The 22796-nt window shown below is 37.9% G+C and overlaps 1 protein-coding gene across 1 annotated transcript in view; it reads right to left on the bottom strand.

Moving 5' to 3' along the window:
• Window positions 1-10408, bottom strand: part of PTPN22 (protein tyrosine phosphatase non-receptor type 22) — a 60531-nt gene extending 50123 nt beyond the window's left edge. Inside the window, exon 1 of the mRNA XM_057702738.1 lies at window positions 10251-10408. Within this exon, the coding sequence (XP_057558721.1) occupies window positions 10251-10337 (87 nt within the window). The 5' untranslated portion in view covers window positions 10338-10408. The remainder of the gene's footprint in view (window positions 1-10250) is intronic.
• Window positions 10409-22796: the final 12388 nt, after the last annotated feature.

Below are 22796 nucleotides of genomic sequence, written 5' to 3' on the forward strand. Positions count from 1 at the left end.
GGACCTAGAGACTGTCATACAGAGTGAAGTGAGTCAGAAAGAGAAAAACAAATATCGTATATTAACACATATATGCGGAATATAGAAACATGGTACAAATCAACTGGTTTGCAAGGCAGAAACAGAGACACAGATGTAGAGAACAAACATATGGACACCAAGTGGGGAAAGTGGGGCGTGTTGGGGGGAATGAATTGGGAGATTGGGATACCGAATTGTACACTCTAAATATATGCAGTTTATTGTATGTTAACTGTGTCTCATTAAAAGTTCTTTAAAAAAAAAAAGTCTTTCCTTTGAAACTCTTATGTAAAAAAAAAAAAAAAAGACCATAAAATATTTCCAATTTTTATCAATTTCCACGTTATACCAATTTTTCACCTCTCTCTGCTCTTGTGCACCTTCAGAATGATAATTTTCAGGTTGCCGCTGATTCCAGGACTGCTGAAAAGATGTCAATTCCCAGAGCAGTTCATTCTGAAAATTCAGAACTGAGCCTAGTGCACACTCCTTGTTACACTGTTTTTATTTGTTCGTTTTACTTTGCTTGCTTGTGGAATGCTTTCCAGGGAGACTGCCATAGGCAAAGCTCTTTTTGAAAGATATGCCTAAATTAATTGGGTAAAATTTCACAGATAAAACATACGTGTGTGTGTGTGTGTGTGTGTAAGCTATGCTTGTTTAGCTGTCTTGATTGCTACCTTCAACAAAGAGAGGGAATGGCTTTTTATTTCCTACTCTGTTCCTTCTCCCAGAGTTATCTGGCTGGATGACAAATGGAGACATTCTTTTAGCAAAACATCACATAGGAAATGCCTGTAGAATTGTTAATTTGGAGAGTGTGAAAGATTTTTTTCTTTCAGATATCTTACCTAGGTCAGACCACTGCGAAGGTTTTATTCTCATTCCCCTTCTCTCCCCGCTAGACCCCACCCCGCCCAGGCTCCAACACCCCAACAGAGAATAAAGCAGAGCCAACTTAGGACAGAGAACTGATAAACCTCACCAGAAAGAGAGAAACTCTGAGGGTTAAGAAGCAAAAGGGTATAAAAGAGAAAGCCGGGCCATGGGGATGGGTTGGGGTTGGGGAGAAAAGATAGGAAAAAGGAAGAAAGTGTTTCTCTATCAATCACAAGGTGGATGTGAGTTCCCTAGAGGCAGCACCAACAAGAGAAATTGGGGAATAAAGAAAAGTTGCTGAGGGAATACAGAAAAGGGGCCTCTTGAGCCCTGATAAGTTGGAATGTATGAGAAACCAGATGTTGTGCATGCTTGATAACTTAACAGTATGCTGATTTGGTTTGTGGACTATACTATCCCTTTCCTTTCAAGACAGGAAAACAGAACTGAGGTCCTGGCCATGATACTCTAGAAATCAAGACTGAATCTATTGCATGTTCATCTCATGGACTAGAAAAGTAATTACTAATAAATGAATTCAGGTCACTCCCAAAAGAGAACAGAAAGAAAAAAGAAAGCACAAGGCCACAATATCTTTGCCTTGGAGGACTACACTATTGTATAGAAAACATAGCATAAGTTACATTTCGGTGTGGGAAAAATGAACCTTGGCCCTCCCGTGCCAGGTGGAAGAGGGGACTCAAAGTTGGGCTGTCCCCAGAGCTTCAGAGCTTCTCCAGGTAGTTCCTCAATGCCTTACAACTGCAGGTCACTGATATCTATTCCAAGCCTCCAACGGGATAGAGAAAGCATGAATACTAAGGATTGGAATTAGGAACTCAGGCCTCTACATCCGGCAAACAAGGGAACTGCTAGTAGGAACGCGGGACGAGACTGAACTGGCCCTGTGTGTGCACACCATCATCTCCAACTAGACAGGCAAACTTATGGGGATTGGGTTGCCATCCAGTAGTCAGATAAGTGAGCAGGTGTGTAAGCTATAGCTCAACTGGGGTGAGTAAACTGAGAGGTTCAACTTGAGATAAATAAAACGTGAGGATATGGCAAGACATATTTTAGATGTATTTTAAATGTCCTGTGAATAACTTAAAATGTGGGACTGGGTGGTCCCTAGTGAGAGGCTGGAGACAGAGTTGGGAGAAATTAGCTTTAGAGGTAATGTGATAGATTTATTCCAGTGGAAGCAGCAAAAAACTACATGTTAATGGACACAAAAGTCGGGAAATGCTGCTAAGTATATTCAAGTGATAGGCTGATTCACATAAATGAGTCATTTCAATTCAACAGATGTTTGGGCACTTGCTGTGCAGGAGGTACAGTGTTCATGACTGCTTGGCTAGTATTGTTACCATAAATAAATATCGAACTAGGATGTATCTAGATCTTCTCTACAGAACTATGACATATCCCGGTTTTCTCTAGTCTGTCTATGGTAAATCTCCATAAGAGGCTACAGTACCAATCTGACTTCTAGTGCACTATAAACTGACATTAGCACTTGACTTTCAGAACTGGATATCTTCTTTCTATTAGGGTTCATTGAATCCTTCATATTTAATAAATGTCTTTGTATTTAATAAACACAATATTTACCTTTTCTGCAAAAGCACCTCATCGCCAGGAAACATAAAATTCCCTTTACTGCTTTTTATTGTTTAAATGGAATCCAACAACACTAAAGAAAAAATTTTAATATAGATTCTTTAAATAAAAAAGTAATGCATATTTTTAGTAATGCATATTAATTGGAGAAATTTTGGAATAGAGTGCCCAAAAAAGATGATTAAAAATCACCAATAGCCCCACTACTCAGAGTTAATCATTCTTAATATTTCAGAATATTACATTCCAACATTTTATCTATATGTGTTTAACGAGGATGGACTCACACTGCTTATAGAGTTTTGTAACTTGCTCTCTTATCAATTTGTATTAAATTATATCTACATTATTTTTAATGGTGGCAGAGTATTCTATTGTATGAGATGCAATATGAGTTACTTTACATATTCCTTTATACTATTGGACATTTAAGTTGCTTCCAATCTTCCTAAACAATAATTCTGAACAATATTACAATAGGTGGCCAAAATCTATATAAATATCTTTCATTATTTCCTTCAGATGAAATCTTAGGAATGGTCAAAGAACTTGCCCATTTTAAAGGCTTTTGGTCCATATTACTAAATACATTTCAGAATCAGTGTACAAATTTTGCCTCCAGAAAGTTATGCCAACAATGCGTGAGACTAGTATACCAGCAATGTGGGAGATTGCATATTTCTGTATACTGAGCAACATTAGGATTATAAGGTTTTAAGTATAGGTGCTTTTGATAAGTAAAGTGTTATTAGTGTTGGTATTTTTGTTATTTGTACTTTCCCTCATGGTTTCTCCACTCCAAAACATCTTTTAGATGGAAGAAAATACACCGTAATCAAAGTACCCTACCTAAATGAAGCTGTGTTCATATTTCTGTATTCACATCCAATCTTTAAACAAATGCATATAGACATCCAGTGAGTTCATATATGCATATTTAGCACACTTGTCATTTGCTAAGTTCTCACTTTTCCTACACAATTCATACTTTTACACATGTTTTCTAAATCAAGATGCTTCAACTACCTCCAATGTAGAAAAGAAAAAAAATCTAAGGGGTTTTAAATGTAAAGACGTGCAGCAAATTGACCAGCATAAAAACGCATAACCAAGCCTTAACCCATGCAATGGCTGAAACGTACATGTTATAAAACCGCAATCGGCTACAGTAGTTAACCAAAGTGAATACCTATTCCTCTGTAAATTATCATCAATCGGATAAAAAAAATACCCTAATGGGAGAGGATGGTCCTCATTAAGCTTAGCAGAAGGAGGGTAAAGTCCCTAGTGTTGTCCAGAAAAGAGTGGTGGCCACCAGCCTGAGGGTTCAAACAAGGAGATGAAGGCTTCATACTGTCACAGCTGAGGCCATTAAAATCAATATGCTCATCAAGCAACTTTCTTATTATCATTGGTTTCTCATGTGAGTTTCTCTCCAAATTTAGAGGCTATGCTGGCCAATGGAAACTTCTACTCTATTTGATAGTGGTTTTTCTCTGCCCCAAATTAATAAATTGGCATTCTTGTTTCTAGTGAATTTCCTATGTGTTTGCCTGAACCTGATCACTCTCAGCATACTGACAAAACTGAATTTTCAGACCAGCAAAGCATAAGTCGATACACAGGATTATGGTGACCCAGAGTAGTTAATACCACCCTAAGTAACTATTTGGCCTCTCTCAATGTACTGTGTGATCACAACAGTAATTGTATATATTGAACCCTGACAGAGTTCATAAAAATAATCAGAAAGAATTAAGACCCAGCTACATGCAACTAAAAGAATTTTAGAAACGCAATGTAGAGTGAAAGAAGGAAGATATTAAAAATGTATATATAATGTGATTTTATTTACATAGGATTCAAAAACAGGTAAAATTAATCTCTATTGTTTAGTGATATAAAAGCCTTGAAGCTATGCAGAAAAACAAAGAAAAAAAATAACCTCATGATAGTATTTACCTCTAGTCAGGTGGGATTTGGGGGGAGCTGTGATCTGAAAGGACACCCAAGGGATTTCTGGCGTATGCGCAATGTTCTATTTCTTGATCTGAGTGATGCTTATATAGATGCCTGCTTTATGAGTAATTGTTAAATTATATGTTTGTGTTTAAAACACTTTTCTGTGTATATGTTATATTCTACAATTTTTTTAAGTTTAAGAAGTTAAGACCAATGGATAAATTGGAAGAAATAGAGTGGGGAGGTGGGGAGGAGACCGAGAGCACACGCTCAAACGTTGAATAGCTTCATTTCAAATCCGAGTTCTACCACTTAGGAAATCCATGACCTTGGGTAAGTTGTTTAATTTCTCTGACCCTCAGTGTCTACTACATAACGAATACTATGCTGGACACTGAGGATATCAAGAGAAGCAGAACTAAATCTGAGCCTTGCCTTTGTGGAGCTACAGTCTAATGAGAAAGCAGACAGTAATCAAATAATCACACAAATAAATGTCCAATTGGAGCTTTGATAAGTTCTATGAATACCTTACTAAAGCTGGGGTGGGTGTGGGGGGGAGGAAGAAACTTTAAAAAAAATGGCAGATGGTGCTGAGAACGTATTTGATGTATTTAAGGAGTTCAAGGAAAGCTTCTCTGAGAAAGTGACCACCAAATTGATATCTGAAGAATTATGAAGTGTTAACTAGGTGAGAAGGAGTATGAGGGAATATTCAAGGCAGAGGTAACAGCATGTGTGCAAAGTCCTGTGGCAGAGGAAACATGACAAGGATAAGAAACTGAGCTTGCTGGAAGAAGCTGGAGAAGCACTCGGCGGCTGGTCCGTGTGGGGCTTTGTCAGCTGTTCATTATAAAGGGCTCTTTGGGAATGACATAAGGTTCTGTTTGCGAAGCACTCAAGCACAGTCTGGAACATGTTTCCATGGTTAGCTATTGTGGAGAGTGCATGAACAGAAAGTTCAATCTGCATGAGGAAATGCAGACTGAAAATAGTCATGGAACTTTTTCAGGCTCAGAAATCAAATAAATGAAATTAACATAAAGTATTATTTTATACTAATTCAATTAGAAAAATAAAACATGTTATGCGTTTGCTTGATGCAGTTTAAGTATGGAGGCTAAGAGGCTTTGGAAGCATACACACCAGTTTCAAATCCTGGTTTTGCCACTTCATGGGTAAAATGAAGATAACGCTTTCCTCTTAGGGCTGTTGCAGTGATTAGGATCATGTGTGGTAAACCACTTGGATTGCCTAGCATATGATAAGCAGGGAAAAAGTTTATCTATTGCTATCTTTTTAGATATTAAATTGAGGCTAGCAATGTGGCAGAGAAGATGATAAATTCAGACTCTGCAAACTTAAAAAACTCCATTGGATATACATTTGGCAAAACTCAACCAAGTAGATGCTAATACTCTTTGGTCCAGTAATAACACTTTTGGGGATCTAGCCCCAGGATATAATACAAAGGGGAAAACCACATGGACAAACATTCATTGTAGTGTTACCAATGATCGTGAAAAATGAGAAATAACCTCAATTTCCAAAAATAGAGAAATAAATTATTTGGTGGCTACCACATGTCAGGCATTTTATATATTTATTCTATTATCTTCAGAGCAATTCCGCATAGTGAATATTATTGCTACCACTTTTTAGTTACACTGTTGAAGGTCACAGAGCCAATCATAGGCAGAATGTAAATTTAAACTCAGATTTATCTGATTCCCAATTTGTCACAAGTACAGATGGTAAAGCAAGACTACCTGAACTCAAAACTCAGTTCCACCACTCGCTAGCTATGTGACCCTGAGCAAGTCAGTTAACTTCTCGGTGTCTCAGTTTCCTCATCCGTATACTGGAAGTTCTAACAGTGCCTTCCTCAATAGATTAAATGAGTTGACATATAAAAGTGTTTAGAACAGTTTCTGTAAGAGGTATAGAAGTATTGGCTATTACTTTGATAATTATATTTGCATCATATTATCCTGCATCAAAAGTCATTAATATAGATTTTAATCAACATGATAGTTTCGTTGTCATGTTAAGTGAAAATACAAGAATACAAAATTGTAGTTATGGTTACAATTACAATAATATAAAAGGGATCCTATAGATGGATAAAAACTAAAATTCCTACACCCTCCAAAATTGTATTTGTTGGGATGCTGGTATTATGGTGAATTTATTTTCTTTTACCTTGCAATAATATTGTTTTATAAAAAAATAACAACAATAAGGACTTTATTTTTTTTTTAAGTACCTTTAAGAAACGTTCAATAGTGTGGTTGCATACTGCTATTTCTGCTGTAGAGGAACAATGTTAACTAGAGACTTATCCTCAGGCTAGGTCCTTTGAGGCACACAGGGTCAGTGGCTGAAGCAAGACACTATTGCATAAAGATTAATTTCACAGGCTCTGATGTGACAGATCCAAGTTAAATTTCATGCTTGTGGATGAACAGCTGAGTGAGCTTAGGCCAATTATTTAACCTGTTAGAGCCTCAGTTTCCTTATCTGTAAGTCAGAAATCAGAACTACCTCATAGGGTTTATTTTTTTATGAATAATGAATAAGATAATGAATGTGATCCTTCCTTGACATGCCATGAAGACTATCACAGTTACAATGAAATATTTAATAGAATAATTAGCTGTTTAATGTCTGCCTCTCGAAGACGTCCTCTACTGTCTTAGAAGATAAGCTCCACCAAAGCATGGAGTATTGCATTGCAGAACCAGCACCTAGCACAATGCTTTGCACATAGTAAGCACTCAATAAATATTTGAATGAATGCATGAAAACCTTACAGGAGTGGTCAGTGGCAGTTTCAACTACAGAAAGCTTATTGAGTTTAGTCTTGGCGTGGGGAAAAGACCGAAGTAGCATGCTATCGGCTCTAGTTGTCAGAGCAGGGCTTTGTGCTCTGCACAAAGATACTTGGCCAAGGGGAAAGTGGGGACTGAAATCTAAGCCATGGACGCAGCGGGGGGCAGGGTGTACAGAGTAGCCTCCCTGGAAATGGAGATGACTTTTGATAATTCCTACAGAGGCACCACCATTTAGGCCAGCAGTGGCCTTGTGTCACAGAATCAGCCCTCACACTTCAGAAACATCAGATCCTGGGAGAATATATTAAGGGCTGATGGTGGAATGTGGGACAAACCACACGGAAAGTCTTCCAATTTAAGGGCAGCATTCACCTAGTCCAAGCAAGCAGCCTGGCCTCATTCACCACTCCTCGACTCCCCCAGAGCTACTCTTTCTGGTATCTCAGCTGAACCTTTAGGTGGGGCTGAGGGAAAGACTCTGTTTTTCCACTGGAGGACATGAGTCAGTGAACAGTGAGGTTCCACTTAATCACACCCAAAAACAAGGTCCCTAAAATTAGGAGCTAGAAAAGCAAGGAAGTGATTAATATAAAAGTCAGGATAGTGATCATTCCCTGGGCAGGACAGGACAGGGTGGGTGTGGGGGCGAGGGTGGGGGTGAGGGACCTGATGGGGAAGGGACACGTAGAGGTCTTCGGGGACTGACAATGTTCTATTCCTTGACCTGGATGGTGGTTGCTTTGCAATTATACTTACATTTTATGTACTCTTCTAAATGTGTGTTACAGTTCACAATTTTAAACAGCTGGAAAAAATACAAACTATAAAAGGTTTTTAAGCAGGGAAAAAATAACCAGATCTGTAGTACTAAAAGATCACTTGGGTGTTAAACGGAAAATTGATTTAAGGTGGGGCAAGGCTAGAAGCAGAGAAAACAGGAGGTGAGGTAGCTGCTATAATTTGGTGAGAGACTATAATGACTGAGCTAAGAAAAGGTACAATATTAGAGAGGTAGTCTATATTACTTTAAAAAACACAACCAAAATAAAACAGAGGCTGGGACTTCCCTTGTGGTGCAGTGGTTAAGAATCCGCCTGCCAATGCATGGGACACGAGTTCCATCCCTGGTCCAGGAAGATCCCACATGGTGTGGAGCAACTAAGTCTATGTACCACAACTACTGACCCTGTGCTCTAGAGCCCGTAAGCCACAAATATTGAGCCCAGGTGCCACAACTAGTGAAGCCCACGTGCCTAGAGCCCTTGCTCCGCAACAAGAGAAGCCACGGCTAGAAGCCCGCGTACCACAATGAAGAGTAGCCCCTGCTCGCCACAACTAGAGAAAGCCTGTGCACAGCAACGAAGACCCAACCCCACTAATACATACATACATACATACATACATACATACATACATACATACATACAAATAAATTTATTTTTAAAAATAAGCAACAGAGGCCGCCACTGCCCCCTCAGCTCACTTTCTACCTCTCTGCAGTGGGGGAATTTGGCTGAGGAGTTATAGCCCAGGGACAGGCACGTCTAAGACACAGAGGCCAGGCTTTCCACACTCCCTCCCTGCTAACTCTACTCAGAGGGATTCAGACTGCCTGGCCTGTTTCAACTATAGTGCACTTCTCATGATACCACGGTATTATCCAAGTTGAGCTGACACACGGGTTTCTACCATAATTGCAATCACTTAGTCATAATATCTAATTGCTCGAGACTTTATAGAGTGTTTTCACATCTACTGTCTGGTACCAGAATGTTAGCTCCACGAGTGCAAAGGTTTTTGTTTCGTTCACTGCTATATCCTCAGTGCCTAGAACTAAACTTGGTACATAGTAGGTGCTCAATAAATATTACTGAATGAATGACCACGTTTAAGTAGTATTATTATTGATATTTAGTCATCACAATAATCTTGTACAGAGAGGTAGGATGTGAATTATTATCCCCATTTCAGAATTCAGAAAACAGAGACTTGGTGAGATTAAGGAACATGTCAAATAGTTGATAATTTGGTTGATGACAGAGCCATGATTTAATTTCAGGTTTTAGACTTAAATTCCCTTATTTTTCCCATTTCCTCACAGCTGAAAAGGTAAAGTCTGAAGTTCTTATAGCTCTGAAACACCAGCTGGAAGTATTCCAAAATACATGATAGGTACTATCAGACATCCTGTGTCACCTGATATGCTGGGTTATAGGATGAATGAGGCCTACCCAGCTGCCACTGCATCAGTAAGCACCATTCCCCCAGTGGAGATGCAGCGTTCCTCTGGGTAATCAAATCCAGTTGGCCCTAGGCTATCTTGTGCTTATGTTTCTTTCCATGCCCCTCACTTTGCTCCCCATCCTAGCCATTCCACTCCTCCAAGCAAAAGAAGATTAAGGAAACCCCATTGTTGCAAAAACGCATGTTCTTATATTTTTCTCTTCATGAAAAAAATAAAAGAAAAAATAAATGTGGCAGAAAGTAGTTCTGGTGCTCTTCAAGAGTTTTTGTCATCCAAATGGAACCTGCAGGAGGCTAAAAACATAATTCTCCAGGAAAAGTTAACCCTGGTCTCATTCCTCTTGATATTAATTAAAATTAGTCATTTGAAGCATAAGCCACAACTCAGATACCTGGGAATGCCAGATGTTCAATTAATATTAGATTTATACAACTGGAATTATGAATATCATCTGTAGGATTCCTAGTCAAACTCCAAGAACTAGCAAACAAAATATTTAAAACCGTATTTTGGAAATAATATGTAAAATACACACAAACCACTTAGAGAAGTCAAACTTTTAGGTTGCCTTCTTCCCCCAAAAGGTTGCTTTATCCCAAGAGCAACTTGGTCTGAGAGAGTTGGACCACTGTCATCAGTTAAACGGTCTATGCAACTACCTTGAGAGTGTCACACATAGGACTTACCAGAAATTCATTGGCAAACTCCTCTTTGATATTTTTCTTGTTTTGGGCCTCATCCAGGAACTTCTGCAGAATCTCTCTTTGGTCCATGCTGCAGGGCAAGAGAGACAGTCTACGAGTGGGTTAAGGCAGGGCATGTCAGATGTGTGTCATGGCCGAGACAGCACTGAGAAGCCACTGCTGCTGCCTGAGCAGAGCATGTTGAAGGCTGTGGTTTACTGACTTCATCACAAGCCCTAGAGGAAATTAGTACGTAACCAGCCTCTGTGGTCACACAACAAAGCCAGCACCTCACTCCAGGGCCCTAGCGCCTTCCTTCTCAAGAAAAGAACCTGGTTGCAATTCAAGTTTTTAACAAACAAGAGGCTAGCCAGAGCATAATGTGTGTGTGGTCTGGTTGGCTCTGAGACTATTTCACTCTATTGTGCTTAAGCAAAGTTCATGATTTTTCCTGCTTCCTAGAGAAAAGGCAGAATTACAGGTCTCATGGATGCATTCTGCCTCTCCCCATTTGCCCAATGAGCACAAAGTCCCTACTGACACATTCTGTTTCCTCATGTCCCGGATGAGCTTTGTAAAAATTCATTTAGGCCCAGAAAAGGAGACTGTTTAGAGACACTGTCTGGAGTTAAGACATCTTCTAAAAAGTTTCTTGTCAGTGTGATCAGTGGCAAACTTCTGTTCATCAGGGAAGGCATTTTTATTTAGAACTTTTGATTCTGCCATATAGACCTAACTCTCTTTTGGATGAAACAAAGTCAGCTGCTTCTGAGAGTCTGTGTTTCTCCCAGGGCTGGGGAAGTACTCACCTTCATTAAGGGAAGTGGTGCTGATTTCAGGATTCCACCCCCACCCTCCAGTACTTTTCGAACTTCATTTGGGTTCTGGATATAAAGACTGCAAGCACTGGTCTACATGGGATCCAGGAGCACAGTGGCTCCCATGAAGAGCACCTGACCAGGAAGTTGGCACAAAATCCCCTGTATATAATGCTAGTAAAATATGAAGGAACAGAAAAAGAGTAAAATCAACCACCTTGCTGGCAACAATACATCTTTTAGGGCAGAAAGCCTGAAGAACTATTTCTAGAGAAGATATTTCTAGTCTTCAACCAAAGCCTTGGAAAAGGCCATTGTTTCTGAAAGCCACACTGTGCATGTAGCATTGGGGCCCTGAAAGGGAGGCTGTTCTAGAAAAAGCTTCCATGTCTCAGCTTGCATAAGTTCTCTCCTAAATGGGTACAAACCTACCCAAGCGTGTCTCATTTGGTGTGAGAATGAACAAAAAATCAGCATAACATCTCTGTTTGAAGTCAGAAGTTCAATAAATAATATGTTAACAAAATTAGTCTGAAATAGTCATGAAGAAAATTTGGAAATGTGCTGTTAGAACTTCCTCTATTTGCTATTAGCAATCCTTTCTGTTTTGCAACATTATTCAAAGTTCCTTTAGGAAATGATTCTGAATACTATTTGGCTGCATCTCCTTTACTGAGCCTTACAAAAGGGAAGGAAGGATCACTGAGGCACCTTGCTTATAGGCAATGTGAAGCCAATGAAGAATTTGAATCCTGATCCAAGTAATAAATTAAAATGAACCATATCCTCAACAATATTTGTTGAGAGTATAATAGTGGTTCTCATGTGATTCCTATCTAGCATTAAATTTCGGAGAATTTCTTGCTGCTCTAAATAATGCGATTTAATTTGGCTTTTTATTTTTTAATTAATTAATTAATTAATTAATTAATTTATTGGCTGCATTGGGTCTTCGTTGCTGCACTTCAACTTTCTCTAGTTGCGGTGAGCGGGGGCTACACTTCATTGTGGTGCACGGGCTCCTCAATTGTGGTAGCTTCTCTTGTTGCGGAACACAGCCTCTAGGTATGCCAGCTTCAGCAGTTGCAGCACATGGGCTCAATAGCTGTGGCGCACGGGCTTCGTTGCTCTGCGGCATGTGGTATCTTCCTGGGGCAGGGCTCGAACCTGTGTCCCCTGCATTGGCAGGCAGATTCCCAACCACTGCATCACCTAGGAAGTCCCAAATTTGGCTTTTTAATAACATAAAATATGGGGAAAAATTTTTAAAGACAAAATTTCAAGTTCACAATAACTAAAACCATGTAAAATTATGCACATGGTTAAATAAATACTAAAAGATGCAAAAAAGAATCAATTTTGGAAGTGTTGGGATTAAAGATGGTTTTTAAAGTTCTTTTAAAATTAATATACCATTTTTAATTAGGAAAAAACCTACAAAAATCCATTAATTCGTTCAACAAATGCTAAGTGCTGTGTTAGGGGCTGCATATACAATAATGAACAAGCCAGAACATGGTGAAAAACACTCTTGACCAATTTATAAAGCATCTCACAACTAAGATATAGACTTAATTACTGATAAAAATTAAAATATTCCAAACTAACTTGCTTATTTGCAAAGTAGCAAAGCATAACCCTAAAAGGACAGTGGTTTTCCATATTTGGACAACTAAGAGACATCCAGTTTCATAATTTCTCTGTCACCTTAAAGTGTCTTCACTTCCATCAAAACCAGAACTTTACTAATGAATAAACAAAAAGACAGCTAATAAAATAAAATTTAAATACACTTTCCTCAAGTGCATATATTTCAGAACAATCTCTCTCTAACTTTATTCTCTTCTTAGGGAGGGATAAGATGGAGATAAATATGAGATAAGAAAGAAAAACTTGCTGAGATCCAAAATATGAGGATCTGAAAACAGTGTCTTAGCCGAACTGCAGATCTTCTTAAAAAGCAAGCAGCAATGGTTAGGATTCTGTTCCACTCTAAAACCAAAAGATATAAAAATGTCGTGAAATAACCAAACCTCAAAACCCCACTTAGCTGAAAGGCCATTTCCTGAGCAGACCACTCAAGCAAGCAAAAAACAAACTGAAGGTGAAAACAATGCACTTATTTTACATATTCAATAAATCTAAGCTACCATTTAATTTTTCACACTTGTTTCTACAGATTCTGGAGGACAATAGGAGCATAATTCTTTTTGATGATGATTCTGTTGACTCATTTGTATCTTGTGGGAAGATCAAGAGCTGGGGAGGGGAAACAAGTCATTCAGCAAAGATTAGCAAAAACCTAAAAGAACTGAAGAATTTACAGTGAACCATATAAACCAGTCCGACGTAAACCCTAAGTGAACACAACAATTCCATGCAGTAAAAGACTCGTAAACACTTTATCAGAACCATCAAGGGTGAGTTCTAGTGGAAAGTAAAACTGTATTACCTGAAGAGGAGTGAGGAAGAAACATCTCACTGCTGCCTCATCTGGCTCTGCTGTTTGTTCAGAAGGAAGATGACAACAGGGAGGAGAGCAGATCACACTGTCACCTGTTCCAACAAGAGGGGAATGTACCAGTTTAAGAGGAAATGTCAGTGTCATGGAGGTTGGAAGTTTGATGACAAAAAAATCTTTAACCAAAGAGGACACCGGGGGGGATTATTAGGACAAGATAAACTAGTCAATAAGAAAGACATTCAATTTTCTCAGAACGTCCTTCTCCCTGAGAGGGCATGTTTTACCCTTGGAAAGCCACTTACCAATCTTTGCTTTAGTTTCACTACTCCTGCCTTCCCCTACATCCCAGGGTCATTGATTTGATATGGCCTTTGTGTATTACTTGTGAAACATTCAGTGCTTTGTAAGCATCCTCTTGGTTACCAAGGTCTCCTGGTCCTTTCTCTTCAATGTCTTTCAAATTCAACCCGTCTTTTCTGTTTTCATGTTAACCACCATCCCCATTTCACATCTGGATTTGTGCAGCAATAAGCTCTTAGTCATCTTTCTTTCTATATATCTCCCAATCCAGTATCTCCTGGTAGCTAAAGCTGGATAAAAGTTCTTAAGAACTTTCTTCTTTGGCTACTTCTCATCATTTCCCCGATTTTCACCAAGATGAAAATAAAGCCATAAAAGCTAGTTACTCTTTTCTTCAAAAATCCTGCCCCTAACTCCATTTCACTATGACTTTCTCTTCATCTGAATCCCTTCAGTATAAACCTTTATACTCAGCTATAGAAGTTTTCTTAGTTTCTTCACGTTTTCTGTCTCTCATAAGTTTATTTAAAAGAGGAATTTTTTTCAAAAGAAAACATATAAAATGCCCCCCCCACACACACACAGTTTTAAGCTTATCAAAGGCAATGATAGTGTCTTCTATACATTTGTGTAACCCACAGTGCTTCACATGGTTTTCTGCATACCTAAAATAGCTCCACTGTGATAAATAACTATTGTGGTTAGGCCTTGGTGTGAGATCCACTCTGACCTGGTTACTCACTCCATCAGTTACTCCAGGTTTCCCACCTGCACAGTCTCTGCCTGTTTCTGGCTGGGCAGCTTTGCTATGCCGGGAGCAGATGGGCCTTCTCTATGGGGAGGATCAGGAACCTGGCCAACAGTACTTCCCTGAATGCTGCTGCCCGAGCAGCAGGGCTATTATTATAAAAGGAATGGTGCTGTTACTGAGGCAGAGTCGATCCCCAAAGGGCTGCAATGGCCGAGAGAAAAAATGACCTCCTTTACTCCAGAATCGACTGCTTCTCCTGTTCCAAATGGACACAGATGAGGCTTATAAAACACCTCTAACACAGCTTGTTTGCTTTGCTCATGTTTTCACATCATCCACAGCAGGAAAGTCCCCTACCCGTCTTCCAATCGGCTTCTTGTCACTACAGCGTTCTGAGACCTCAACATGTGCTTCAATCCACCTGTTGTGAGATTCATAGCTTCCCACATACCACACAGGGAATCACACTCTGCCTTTGGTTTCAGAAACAGTCTTCAAGAGGCAAAGGCCAACTGATAACTTGCAATGGAAGCAATTTACCTTTTTTTTTTTTTTTTTAAATAGAGGGTTGGAGCTCTTAGCAAGGGTTGGCATCTTGTTCAAAATATAATCAAACTTGAAGTCTCATCTTTCATTTAACTGCTCATTCAGTTTCCCTTCATTTGTTCATTTAATGAATATTTATGAGATCCATATACATGTAGCAGGATGGGGAAGAGGGGAGCTACAGAAGTGAACAACAAATTGTCCTCATTCAAGGATCCTTTATTCTAGCAGAGAAGGTAAGTATACAAAAAACTATAATTTAAGACCATTTGTGATAAGACCATAAATGTGGTGCAAACAAAATTAGAAGAAGGCAGTCAGGGTCAGGGTCAGAGTCAGAAAAAAAATGAGAAAGCAAAGATGACTTCTTACTTGGATTATCTGGATGGCCTTCATGGAAAAAGTGACATTTGATTTGGGTCTTTTTTTTTTTTTAAGGTTTAGTTTATTAACAGGGAATTCTATGTACTTTTATATCACAAATATCTAAAAATATTTCAACAACTGTATTTCAATATATTTTGCTTTCTTTTTAATCCCTATGCCTTTTTTTACACATTTAAATTTTTATTTATATTTCCCCAAACTGAGAATATAAAAGGACTCATCTCATGAGATGGTTAGAATGCTAAAGTAGGAAACACACGTTAAGTCTGTAACACAAAGTAAGTGTTGAAAGAAGCTATGTACTAATGCCCCAACTCCACTTTTGGTTTTTGTTTGTTTATTTTATGTTTTTTTAAATTTTGTTTTGTTTTTTAAATTAATTTTTGTTGGAATATAGTTGCTTTGCAATCTTGTTTTCATTTCTACTGTACAGCAAAGTGAATCAGCTATACGTATACATATATCCCCTCTTTTTTGGATTTCCTTCCCATTTAGGTCACCACAGAGCAATGAGTAGAGTTCCCTGAGCTATAGAGTAGGTTCTCATTAGTTATCTACTTTATACATAGCGTCAATAGTGTATATATGTCAACCCCAATCTCCCAATTCATTCCACATCCCGTTTCCCCTCTTGGTGTTCATGTATTTGTTCTCTATGTCTGTGTCTCTATTTCTGTTTTGCAAATACAATCATCTATACCATTTTTCTAGATTCCACATATGTGCGTTAATATATGATATTTATTTTTCTCTGACTTACTTCACTCTGTATGACAGCCTCTAGGTCCATCCACCTCTCTACAAATGACCTAATTTCATTCCTTTTTATGGCTGAATAATATTCCATTGTATATATGTACCACATCTTCTTTATCCATTCCACTGTTGATGGACATTTAGGTTGCTTCCATGTCCTGGCTGTTGTAAAAAGTGCTGCAATGAACATTGGGGTGCATGAACATGTGTTGTTTTGAATTATGGTTTTCTCTGGGTATAAGCCCAGTAGTGGGATTGCTGGGTCATATGGTAATTCTATTTTTAGTTTTTTAAGGAACCTCCATACTGTTCTCCATAGTGTCTGTATCAATTTACATTCCCACCAACAGTGCAAGAGGGTTCCCTTTTCTCCACATCCTCTCCAGCATTTACTGTTTGTAGATTTTTTAATGATGGCCATTCTAATGGGTGTGAGATGATACCTCGCAGTTTTGATTTGTATTTCTCTAATAATTAGTGATGTTGAGCTTCTTTTCATGTGTCTGTTGCCCATTTATATGTCTTCTTTGGAGAAATGCCTATTTAGGTCTTCTGTCCATTTTTTAATTGGGTTGTTTGTTTTTTTGATAGTGAGCTGCATGAGCTGTTTGTATATTTTGTAGATTAATCCTTTGTCTTTTTCTTTGCTGGCAAGTGTTTTGTCCGATTCTGAGGATTGTCTTCTCATCTTGTTTATCATTTCCTTTGCTGTGCAAAAGCTTTTAATTTTCATTAGGTCCCATTTGTTAATTGTTGTTTTTATTTTCATTACTTTAGGAGGTCAGTCAAAAAAGATCCTGTTGAGATTTATGTCAGAGTGTTCCGCCTATGTTTTCCTTTAAGAGTTTTATAGTGTCTGGCCTCATATCCAAGTCTTTAATCCATTTTGAGTTTATTTTTGTGTATGGTGTTAGGGAGTGCTCTAATTTCATTCTTTTACATGTAGCCTTCCAGTGTTCCCAGCACCACTTATAGAAGAGGCTGTCTTTTCTCCATTATATATTCTTGCCTACTTTGTTATAGATTAGGTGACCATATGTGTGTGGGTTTATCTCTGGGCTTTCTATCCTGTTCCATTGATCTATATTTCTGTTTTTGTGCCACTACCATACTGTCTTGATTACTGTAGCTTTGTAGTATAGTCTGAAGTTAGGACGCCTCATTCCTCTAGCTTTGTTTTTCTTTCTCAAGATTGCTTTGGCTATTCAGGTTCTTTTGTGTTTCTATACAACCTGTAAAATTTTCTGTTCTAGTTCTATGAAGAATGCCATTGGTAATTTGATAGGAATTGCATTGAATTTGTAGACTGCTTTGGGAAATATAGTCATTTTCACAATGTTGATTCTTCCAATCCAAGAACATGGTATATTTCTCCATCTGTTTGTGTAATCTTTGATTGCTTTCATCAGCATCTTATAATTTTCTGTGTACAGGTCTTTTGCCTCCTTGGGTAGGTTTATTCCTAAGTATCTTATTCTTTTTGTTGAAATGGTAAAATAGGACTGTTTCCTTAATTTCTCTTTCTGATCTTTAGTTATTAGTGTATAGGAATGCAAGAGATTTCTGTATTAATTTTGTATCCTGCAACTTTACTAAATTCATTGATTGGCTCTAGTAGTTTTCTGGTGGCATCTTTAGGATTTTCTATGTATAGAATCATGTCATTTGCAAACAGTGACAGTTTTACTTCTTTTCCAATTTGGATTCCTTTTATTTCTTTTTCTCCTCTAATTCTGTGGCTAGGACTTCCAAGACTATGTTGAATAACAGTGGAGTGGACATCCTTGTCTTGTTCGTGATCTTAGAGGGAATGTTTTCAGTTTTTCACCATTGAGAATAATGTTTCCTGGGGGGTTTGTCAAATATGGCCTTTATTATGTTGAGGTAGCTTCCCTCTATGCCCACTTTCTGGAGAGTTTTTATCATAAATTGGTGTTGAATTTTTTCAAAAGCTTTTTCAGCATCTATTGAGATTATCGTATGGTTTTTATTCTTCAATTTGTTAATATGGTGTATCACATTGATTGATTTGCATATATTGAAGAATCCTTGCATCCTTGGGGTAAATTCCACTTGATCATGGTGTATGATGCTTTTAATGTGCTGTTGGATTCAGTTTGCTATATTTTGTTGAGGATTTTTGCACCTATGTTCATCAGTGATATTGGAGTGTAATTTTCTTTTTTTGTGATCTCTTTGTCTGGTTTTGGTATCAGGGTGATGGTGGCCTCCTAGAAAGAGTTTGGGAGTGTTCCTGCCTTTGCAATTTTTTGGAAGAGTCTGAGAAACATAGATGTTAGCTCTTCTCTAAATGTTTGACAGAATTTCCCTGTGAAGACATCTGGTCCTGGACTTTTTTGTTAGAAGATTTTTAATCACAGCTTCAATTACATTACTTGTGATTGGTCTGTTCATATTTTCTATTACTTCCTGGTTCAGTCTTGGAAGGTTATACTTTTCTAAGAATTTGTCCATCTCTTCCAGATTGTCCATTTTATTGGCATATAGTTGCTTGTAGTAGTATCTTATGATCCTTTGTATTTCTGTGGTGTCAGTTCTAACTCCTTTTTCACTTCTAATTGTATTGATTTGAGTCCTCTCCCTTTTTTTTCCTTAATGAGTCTAATGGTTTATCAATTTTGTTTATCTTCTCAAGGAACCAGCTTTTAGTTTTATTGATCTTTGCTATTGTTTTCTTTGTTTCTATTTTACTTATTTCTGCTCTGATCTTTATGATTTCTTTCCTTCTACTAACTTTGGGGGTTTTTTGTTTTGGTGGTGGTAGCTGTTTTATTCTTCTTTCTCTAGTTGCTTTAGGTATAAGATTAGATTGTTTATTTGAGATTTTTCTTCTTTCTTAAAGTAGGATTGTATTGCTGTAAACTTCCCTCTTAGAACTGCTTTTGCTGCATCCCATGGGTTTTGGGATGTCCTGTTTTTGTTGTCATTTGTTTCTAGGTATTTTTGACTTCCTCTTTGATTCCTTCAGTAATCTCTTGGTTATTTAGTAGCATATTGTTTAGCATCCATGTGTCTGTGTTTTTTACAGTTTTTTCCCCCTGTAATTGATTTCTAATCTCCTAGGGTTGTGAAAAGATGCTTGATATGATTTCAATTTTCTTAAATTTACTGAGGCTTGATTTGTGACCCAAGATATGATCTATCCTGGAGAATGTTCCAAGTGCAGTTGAGAAGAAAGTGTATTCTGCTGCCTTTGGATGGAATGTCCTATAAATATCAATTAAGTCTATCTTGTCTAATGTGTCACTTAAGGCTTGTGTTTCCTTATTAATCTTCTGTCTGAGTAATCTGTCCACTGGTGTAAGTGGGGTGTAAAAGTCACCCACTATTATTGTGTTACTGTTGATTTCCCCTTTTATGCCTGTTAGCATTTGCCTTATGCATTGAGGTGCTCCTATGTTGGGTGCATAAATGTTTACAATTATCATATATCTTCTTCTTGGATTGACCCCTTGATCATTATGTAGTACCCTTCCTTGTCTCTTCTAAGTCTTTATTTTAAAGTCTATTTTGTCTGATATGAGTATTGCTATTCCAGCTTTCTTTTGACTTCCATTTGCATGGAATGCCTTTTTCTATCCCCTCACTTTCAGTCTGTTTGTGTCCCTAGGTCTGAAGTGGGTCTCTTTTAGACAGCATATATATATAGGTCTTGTTTTTGTATCCATTCAGCTAGTCTGTGTCTTTTGGTTGGAGCACTTAATCCATTTACATTTAAGGTAATTATCAATATGTATTTTCCTATTACCATTTTCTTAACTGCTTTGGGTTTGGTTTTGTAGGTCTTTTTTCTTCTCTTGTGTTTCCTGCCTAGAGAAGTTCATTTAGCATTTGTTGTAAAGCAGGTTTGGTGGTGTTGAATTCTCTTAGCTTTTCCTTGTCTGTAAAGCTGTTGATTTCTCTGTTGAATCTGAATGAGATCCTTGCTGGGTAGAGTAATCTTGGTTGTAGGGTTTTCCCTTTCATCACTTTAAATATATCCCCTTCTGGCCTACAGGGTTTCTGCTGAAAAATCAGCTGTTTGCTTTACAGGGATTCCCTTGTATGTTATTTGTTGCTTTTCCCTTGCTTCTTTTAATATTTTTTCTTTGTATTTAATTTGTATTAGTTTAATTAATATATGTCTCAGCATAGTTCTCCTTGGGTTTAACTTGTATGGGACTCTCTGTGCTTCCTGGACTTGGGTGGATATTTTGTTTCCCATATCAGGGAAGTTTTCAACTATAATCTCTTCAAATATTTTCTCAGACCCTTTCTCTTTCTCTTCTTCTTCTGGGACCCCTATAATTCAAATGTTGGTGAATTTAATGTTGTCCCAGAGGGCTCCGGACTGTCCTCATTTCTTTTCATTCTTTTTTCTTCATTTTGCTCTGTGGCAGTTTATTCCCACCATTCTATCTTCTAGTTCACTTATCTGTTCTTCTGCCTCAATTATTCTGCTATTGATTTCTTCTACTGTACTTTAAAAATTTTTTTTCATCTTTATCAGAGTACTGTGTTACATATGTATGTTTACAGTATTGTGTTAGTTTCTGCTGTACAACAAAGTGAATCAGCTATGTATACATATATCCCCATAACCCCTCCCTCTTGAGCCTCCCTTCCACCCTCCCTATCCCACCCCTTAAGGTCTTCACAAAGGATTAATCTCCATACACAAGCAGCTCATGCAGGTCAATATCAAGAAAACAAACAACCCAATCCAAAAATGGGCAGAAGGTCTAAACAGACATTTCTCCAAGGAAGACATACAGATGGCCAACAAACACATGAAAGATGCTCAACATCACTAATCATTAGAGAAATGCAAATCAAAACCACAATGAGGTATCACCTCATACCAGTCACAATAACCATCATCAAAAGATCTAGAAGTAGACCAGTAATTATACTGATGATCTATGATTGGCAGATATTTATGAAGGTAAAACAATGTTAACCAGACATCAAGCAATATTGGTATAAACATGATAGCACTCCAACATAAATATTATAGATAAAATGTCTACATTTTAAAATGTCCAGCCTTTCTTTTTCTTCTCAGATATTCATAACTGTAAACTCTAACCATGTAAGAGAATTTTTTTTAAGTTTTCAGAGGGTATATATTCTGAGCTTTATACCAGCTACCATCTTGTTTCATGATGGCTGACCAAGCTTTTTTCTCTTTCATGTAAAAGCAAAATCAATAAAGTTTTCATTGAACAGATAAATACAAAATGCTTAACTGTTTGTATGTGGCCCTAGGTCTGAAGTGGGTCTCTTGCAGACAGCATACATATGGGTCTTGTTTTTGTATCCATTCAGCCAGTCTGTGTCTTTTGGTTGGAGCATTTAGTCCATTTACATTCAAGATAATTATTGATATCTATGTTCCTATTACCATTTTCTTAATTGTTTTGCTTTTGTTTTTGTAGGTCCTTTTCTTCTCTTATGTTTCCCATTTAGAGAAGTTCCCTTAGCATTTGTTGTAGGGCTGGTTTGGTGATGCTGAATTCTCTTAGCTGTTGCTTGTCTGTGAAGCTTTGATTTCTCCATCGAATCTGAATGAGATCCTTGCTGGGTAGAGTATTCTTGGTTGTAGCTTATTCCCTGTCATCACTTGAAATATATTATGCCACTCCCTTCTGGCTTGAAGGGTTTCTGCTGGGAAATCAGCTGTTAACCTTATGGGAGTTCCCTTGTATGTTATTTGTCATTTTTCCCTTGTTGATTTTAATAACATTTCTCTGTCTTTAATTTTTGTCAGTTTGACTACTCTATGTCTTGGTGTGTCTCTCCTTGGGCTTATCCTGCCTGGGTCTGTCTGTGCTTCCTGGACTTGGGTAGCTATTTCCTTTCCTGTGTTAGGAAAGTTTTTAACTATAATCTCTTCCAATATGTTCTCGTGTCCTTTCTCTCTCTCTTCTCCTTCTGGGACCCCTATAATGTGAATGTTGGTGCGTTTAACATTGTCCCAGAGGTCTCTTAGGCTGTCTTCAGTTCTTTTCATTCTTTTTTCTTTATTCTTTTCTGCATCAGTGATGATCACCATTCTGTCTTCCAGGTCACTTATTAGCCCTTCTGCCTCAGTTAATCTGCTATTGGTTCCTTCTAGTTTATTTTTCATTTCAGTTATTCTGTTGCATATCTCTCTTTGTTTGTTCTTTAATTCTTCTAAGTCTTTGGTAAACTTTTCTTGCAACTTTTCGATCTTTGCATCCAATCTTTTTTCAAAGTCCTAGATCATCTTCACCATCATTATTCTGAATTCTTTTTCTAGAAGGGTGCCTATCTCCTCTTCATTTAGTTGTTTTTCTGGGGTTTGAGATTGTCCCTTCATCTGGTACAAAGTCTTTTGCCTTTTCATTTTTTTCTATCTTTCTGTGGCTGTGGTTTTCAGTTCCATGAGATGAAATACTGCTGATACTGCTTGATACTGCTGTCTGCCCTCTTGTGGAGGAAGCTTTCTAGAAGGCTCGTGCGTGCTTCCTGATGGGAGGGACTGATGGTGGGTAGGGCTGGGT

Source organism: Hippopotamus amphibius, chromosome 1, assembly GCF_030028045.1.
Source record: "Hippopotamus amphibius kiboko isolate mHipAmp2 chromosome 1, mHipAmp2.hap2, whole genome shotgun sequence".
NCBI classification, from domain to species: Eukaryota; Metazoa; Chordata; class Mammalia; order Artiodactyla; family Hippopotamidae; genus Hippopotamus; species Hippopotamus amphibius.